Source organism: Nansenia antarctica, assembly GCF_963989245.1.
Source record: "Nansenia antarctica genome assembly, chromosome: 9".
NCBI classification, from domain to species: Eukaryota; Metazoa; Chordata; class Actinopteri; order Argentiniformes; family Microstomatidae; genus Nansenia; species Nansenia antarctica.
In genome coordinates this window covers 30,270,472-30,277,138 of record NC_137679.1, presented here as the reverse complement: position 1 = coordinate 30,277,138, position 6,667 = coordinate 30,270,472, and the positions used below count along the sequence as shown (strand labels likewise).

Here is a 6,667-nt window from a genome sequence, read left to right as displayed (position 1 = left end):
CAGTGCATGTACCGAAACCGAAATTAAATGGTCCTGCTACTCAGCTGATTCTAGAACGAGGGAGTGTCCAAAGCTACACTGCTGTTGTCTGCCAGGCTCAGTTGAGTAACAAGATGGGGCACTTTCTTGTCCAGCAAGCACACTGCTTGCGATGTTATTGTTCGGTTATGGGGTCAGCTTATCCCCTACTCTCACGGAGGGCATTGCACCTGCATTCTCAAACGTTCGCCGAGGGGAAAAGATTTGACAAGTCAGGTAGTTCGCTTGCTAACTAGCATAGATAGCTCGCGTTTAATTTTTTTAGGTCCAGCTACCAGCAGCTTCGCTTGCTTTTCTATCAGGCTAGAGGCTACTGCTAGGGATATCTTTGCTTATATTATTCATACGTTATAATAGTTGCATACCATTGTCTTGTATGCAGACCAATGGTTTTTATATAGATAACATTTTCCGTTGATTGTTAGATTCCCGTGCTTATCTGCGACATTTTTGTAAACATTGTGACTTCTCGCGAGGTTTGTCAAAAAAGGAAGTATTGCCATGGTTACTTCAAGCCATTACGACGTTGATAATTGTTCTTTGTACACAAGGTGCATTTTCAATAGTGTAATCACAGTACTGACAGCTAATGCGTTATTAACCCATTTTAAAATACTTTTGATAATGTTACAGTAATTTTGCGTCCCGTGAGGGCGGAGTAAACTGAAATAGGCGGGACTAAAAGGTTGGCGGGAAAATGTGTTTGAACGCTGCTGTTCTGTCTCCAGTAGAAGCAATAGACGCTGTTGAGTCTCCAGTAGAAGCAATAGGTTCCAGTCTAGTTTTTGTTATAATTCCATCGCAATAATTTAAGAATTGATTTCAGATTGTGTATAGAAACCCAACTTTGAATCTCACACTTTGTAAACATGCCTTGCTCAGAAGTTACAGATGCTACAGCCGTCTCTCCACTGAAGAGGACAAAGACTGAGGGAGTGACACATGTCCAAACAGTGCTCAGATTCGCCAAACTCTCGGAGCATGCCACTGCTCCTACCAGAGGGTCTGCTAAGGCTGCAGGCTACGACCTGTACAGGTGGGTCAACTTTAAATAGTTTTTAATCATGCGATGACTTTGATAATGACAGACTGGACCAGGTCGAGGGCTTTTACTTAACTTAGGTACTTGCAAACTAAGTTGCTTGTTTGAATTCATTATCATTTGCAATGTAAAGCTTGGCCAATACCTGCTTGACATGATTGATAACTCGGTTACTAACTGATTGATATTAGGCTGAAACCTGGAATTATTTTACTTGTCACATAAGCTACCGGTATAGTTGAAACAGTTTGCAAGGAGGCGTAGCTAGCTTGCTCTGCGCGGGGAACATTGCTGAAGTATTGATTTAAGCAAATCAGCCAGACTGCTGCCAGGCGATATTGCTAGCTACTAACTATTCGCTGTTGAACCAGCAATTGAATTTGACTTATTTGGAAAACATACGTTTATGCATTGTGTACATATCTCATTTAGGCTACTAATGTTATTCACCTTTCCTTGCCTTGTGTACTTGTATGTAATGACAAAGAAGTGAAACATGAACTATTCTGTATTCTCAATCCAAACAGTGCCTATGAATACTCCATTGGACCTATGGACAAGGCCATAGTGAAGACAGACATCCAGATTGCAGTTCCCTCAGGCCACTATGGGAGAGTTGGTAAGTGATTTGTTTTCCTGGTCTAAAATGTCACTGTAATTAATAATAATTCGTTTAATCTAAGCTTACAATAATAATAATAATAATAATAATGCATTTTATTTATAGGCACCTTTCAGAGCACTCAATGACACCTTACAGAGCATCATTTAAAAACAAGCAACAGATTCAAGCAGGTTAAAACAGTGATTCAAACAAACACTGTTTGTTTATTAGTAACCTATATTCAAGTATGAATCTGTTCATCCGTGTTCTTGTACATGACGTTTGTTTTTATACTTACCTTAACTGTTAGGAGAATCTTAAGCTGTCATTTTAACTTTCTTTTCTTTTCCATAGCACCTCGGTCTGGGCTGGCAGCAAAACACTTCATTGATGTCGGTGGTAAGCTAAATCTTAAGTTTTAGATAAACATTACTAGACGCATGGAATGATGGGATGAATTGGGAGTCACCTGCTATGTTCTTACCTTTGTTTCTATTACCCATAGCTGGAGTAGTGGACGAGGACTACAGGGGGAATGTAGGAGTTGTGCTGTTCAACTTCAGCAAGGAGACCTTCCAAGGTAAGATGGCTTTAAAACATTCTAATAACAAATAATACATATTGAACTTTTCCTGAAATTCGAAGAAACTTTTCCTGAAGACCGACCACCAGGGTTATGGTCTTTGTTATAGAGGTTTGGTTTCCTTGTGTATATGAGAGTAAATATGTGGTTTGTTCCTCTTCTCTCCCAGTGAAGAAGGGTGACCGCGTGGCCCAGCTTGTCTGTGAGAGAATCAGCTACCCAGACCTTGTTCAGCTGGAGGTACGTGATGTCATCACTCCTACAACTCTAATGTTCTTCACCCTGGGTCTCTTGGAAACCCCATATGATGTGCAGGCTTCAGTTCCAGCCCACCACAAACAAACTTAAGCTTTAATAAGACAAATTAGCAGGCCCTTTACTGAGCCAGGTGAGCTGGACCAAAAACCTGCATAGCTTGTCATTCTAGGACCAGGGCTGAGGAACAGAGACCCATCAGCTTAGCACTTCCAAGGACATATTTCAAGCTAGATTCACTACTTCTAGTAGTGAAGTGCTGTAATTTAAGCGGTCTGCTTCTCTTTGTGTTTCAGACATTGGATGAGACGGAGCGCGGAGCAGGGGGCTTTGGCTCGACAGGAAGCAACTGAAACCTCACCATGTTGAACTTGTGTTTATTTTGTTTTAAAGTCATGAAATTGTTGTATAAATAAAGTTGTTGTTTTTCTAACTGTTGATTCATTAATGTCTGCCAACTTTACATGAACATTGTGTCACCAAATAGTATGAAATCTCCTGATTTTACATGTAATATTTGTTATTCCCTAAATTACCACTGAGGGGTGCTGTAGGACCATGAATACATTTCTGTTATTTGCCATGGGGATTCCCCTGAAGCGTTTCACCCATCAGCTTCCACAAGCTACTCCTTGATTCCTTGCATCCTCTTGCCACTGTCTCAACTCATTGGAGGAGATTTTTAATTATATTATTTTTATTTAACCTTCATTTATCCAGGTTAGTCAAATGTTTTCAAGATAGACCTCGGGGGGGGGGGGGGTTGTTCCATCAACATTGCTAAAGGAAAATCCAGGCTTATTATGATGAATCCTATGAGATTTAACAAAAATAAGCCTGGATTTTCCTTTAGCGATGTTGATTGAATACCCCCCTGGTCCAAGCAGCAGCCAAGGAAAGCAATATTTCAGACAATTCACAAACGACGAAAAGGAAGAGATGGTTCAAGGGGTGGAACCTCAGAACTTGTTCTTTTTGAGAAGGTGAGTAAAGGATGCAAGGAGTAGAGGGAAACGTTTTGATCCATCCAATAGTGCTGTCCTTTTCAATTGCTGAATATTGCCTGTATAAATCAAGTTCAAGAAACATTATTTACTGATAATATTATTGTTTATAGTGAATTGCCAATTTAAATGCATTTTCAGGCATTTATGAATGGTTACTTTGGATTCCTAAATACAGAAGTCTAGCAGAAGTTTTCCACTAGACTTTGATCAAACTTGACATGAAGTTTAGAGACAGCATGGCACCAATTACCTTTTACACCAAAAATATGTTTTTATTGTGAATTTACAACTAAACCCTCACTGATGTGAACAGATAACACAGACAGGTGTCTAGGGCTGGTCTGATTGACATCGCCTTGGCGACGTAGCACTGATTGTACTTGCGAGAGTGTGTGTGGCCATGAAGGCCTCAGTGCATAATCATGAAGGCACAGGTTTGGCATCATCACAACGGTGTGTGTGTGTGTGTTTGTGTGTTTGTGTGTGTGTGTATAAACAGTTTACAAAGGAAGTAGTTGGTCATTATAAGCACCATTACAAACCCCTCCATTCGAGGGGCTTTCTCTAGTTACAAATGCTTCATAGATTAAAAGTGGCATTGATTATTACAGTATAAACACACTTAATTTACATGTAGCATAGAGGAGAGCAGACAGGCTATGGAGCTACCTTTGGTTTGCAAAGACACATGGAAATCTGAAGAACAGCAGACGGATTGCATTTTTGGCTACTGTGTTTTGTAGAGTAGTACAGTGCATTCATAAGTCTATGTGGTTGTGTTACTAGCACCAGTAAATATTTGTCTTTTCTAGTCAGTAGGAAAGATGGAAAAGCATAGTTATGAAGAGCAAAAGGAGTCTTTCAAGCTTAGACTTTGGCTACATCTAAAATAGTCTAAAGTGTCTTCCTCCGCTCCTCTCCTTCATCTTCACTGATCTAGAAACACAGGGATGGGAAAAAGCATTATAGAGGATGTTTGGACGGTTTTTACTTTGACCTATCCAGTGTTCTGCACCTCCATTCAGATGAAAGGAGGGAGTAGGGAGAGGGAGACACTTTACACTATTGAGACGTACCCTTTGTCTTCCACCTCTGCCCAAGCAGTGAGAACTCTTAGCATCAAAGCCTTCTGCAGTCCACGTGATACTCAAAGGGGTGCCCGATTCCACATATCATCATACAAAACCTTCATACAAACTCCTATTCATACAAGTTATTCCTACGCACCAGCTTTCAACTCAAAGCTAAAGTGGTTGTTGTCACGGGCATTGCCATTTTCTCAGTTTCACTATCTACCCTTCTTAAGACAGAGCAGGTGTTTTTTTGTTTTTTTGTTTTTTTTACATGTATCTATGATATGTAGAATCATCTTTGGGAATCAAACGATGCAGTCAACCCACCCCCCCACCCCCCTTGTCTCTTTGGTGGCGAGCACCCCCTCTCTATTTTGGAGCAGGTTAAAGTTGCCTCTAACCACTGATTCATGGTCAGATTTCCTTTCCACCTCCTAACGGTAGGGTTTGGATTCTGGGGTAAGGGTAATCTGATCCTAGATCTGTGATTAGGGGTAACTTGTCCCTGGCGCACCCCCACCCTGCCCAGCCTCCACCCCCTCCCTCTCAGTCCTGTGGTGGTTAATGGAGGATGATCTGCACTCTCATCCTCAGTGTGTCCCCTAGCTGTCCTGTGAGGTAGTCTTTATCGTTTTTGTCCTCCATCTCAGCCAGCTCCTTCTTCCGGTAGAGCGGTTCGCTGCTGATCTGGAGGTAGTACGCCCCCGGTGGCGGTGAGAGGGACTTCCTCTTGGACAGGTGCAGGTAGCTGAGGCCCTCCCTCTGGTTGATCTTGAAGTAGCCATCGTCGTTGCCGTAGTCGATGGTGTATCGCACGTGGTTGTTGAGGGTGGAGAGGGCGGGCGTGAACTCAAGGATGTGGTCGCGGCTGGTGAGGTCGCTCATGTTGAAGTGGAACAGGAGGGTGTCCTCGATATCCACACTGGCCAGGCTGATGGTCTCCTGCTCAGCCTGGAGATAGACAACAATAGAGAGGTCAGAGCCATACATTTGAAATATACATGTACATAACTGTACATGAATGGCTCTGGTATAGGTTACACATTGTTTATATAAATGACAGTAAACATATGGGGAGGCTGGTGGAGGTTGAAATCGGATACCACACGTGTTTGTTTGATACCTTTCCATTCCATGCATGACAATGAGCCCATCCACCGATTTCTACCTTCACCAGCCTCCCCTGATTAACATACATGAACGATGTAGCATGATGTAAGATATATTCATTCACTAGGGAACTACTGTACACCCATCTTCGAAAGTGACCAGACATGATACAATATCATTACATGTATCTGTATCTGTAGCCTATACTGTAATATGTAACTGTTGTATGTACACATGAATATGGTCAATGTATGTTTGTAAAATAAATGTGCAAGACTGGTGACAAGCATAGAATGTACTGTATCATTTTGTATGTCTACTCTACTGAATGCATAGCAACGTTTGTGGGTCAATTGCAACCAAACAAGTTGACTTGCTGATTAGCTGAGTGCTTACATCTGGTTAATCCAGGTGAGGCAGGAGATGTCATTCACTTGCAACCAGAAAGCCACACAAATTTAGCTGGGGAATAACTAGATAGATATTGACTAGATATTCCTGTGTAGATAGATTTGACAGATGATGTAGACAGACAGAAAGACAGACAGAAAGACCGTCTCTCTCTCTCACACACACACACACACACACACACACACACACACACACACACACACACACACACGTTACCTGTGCATCTCCCAGAGGTTCGTCCATTGTTGCGTTGGTGCTGCGGCGTTTGCGTCCCTTCTTGGGGTAGCCGTTGATCTTACACTCGTAGCAGGCCTCGGGAGAGAGAGCGTTCTCGTCTGTCTCCCCTCCTCCCTGGATCTGACCCTGGCCCAGACTCACGCCACTACCAAAGCCCACACCTGAGACACAATGCCTGAAACACACACACAAACACGAGTCACACTTTGGCTGCCCATTGATGTTCCTGCATAAAAATACATACATACACACATGCACACATACTCACTCTCTCTCTCTCGCTCTCTCTCACACACACACACACAC

General features: G+C 42.4%; 2 protein-coding genes across 2 annotated transcripts in view; one reads left to right on the top strand and one right to left on the bottom strand.

Annotated features, from left to right (window-relative positions):
* Positions 1-127: 127 nt before the first annotated feature.
* dut (deoxyuridine triphosphatase) lies at positions 128-2,876 on the top strand (the record flags this gene model as incomplete). Its single annotated transcript, XM_080539026.1, has 7 exons — positions 128-255; positions 922-1,075; positions 1,609-1,700; positions 2,040-2,084; positions 2,191-2,265; positions 2,438-2,508; positions 2,820-2,876. The coding sequence occupies exons 1-7, from the start codon at positions 168-170 to the stop codon at positions 2,874-2,876; spliced, it is 582 nt and encodes a 193-aa protein (XP_080395152.1). The 5' UTR covers positions 128-167.
* Positions 2,877-5,160: 2,284 nt separating this feature from the next.
* Positions 5,161-6,667, bottom strand: part of LOC308165102 (fibrillin-1-like) — a gene marked incomplete at its 5' end in the record, with an annotated part of 49,845 nt that continues 48,338 nt past the window's right edge. The window contains 2 exons of the mRNA XM_080539200.1: positions 5,161-5,554; positions 6,341-6,536. Coding sequence (XP_080395326.1) covers positions 5,165-5,554; positions 6,341-6,536 — 586 coding nt within the window. The 3' untranslated portion in view covers positions 5,161-5,164. The remainder of the gene's footprint in view (positions 5,555-6,340; positions 6,537-6,667) is intronic.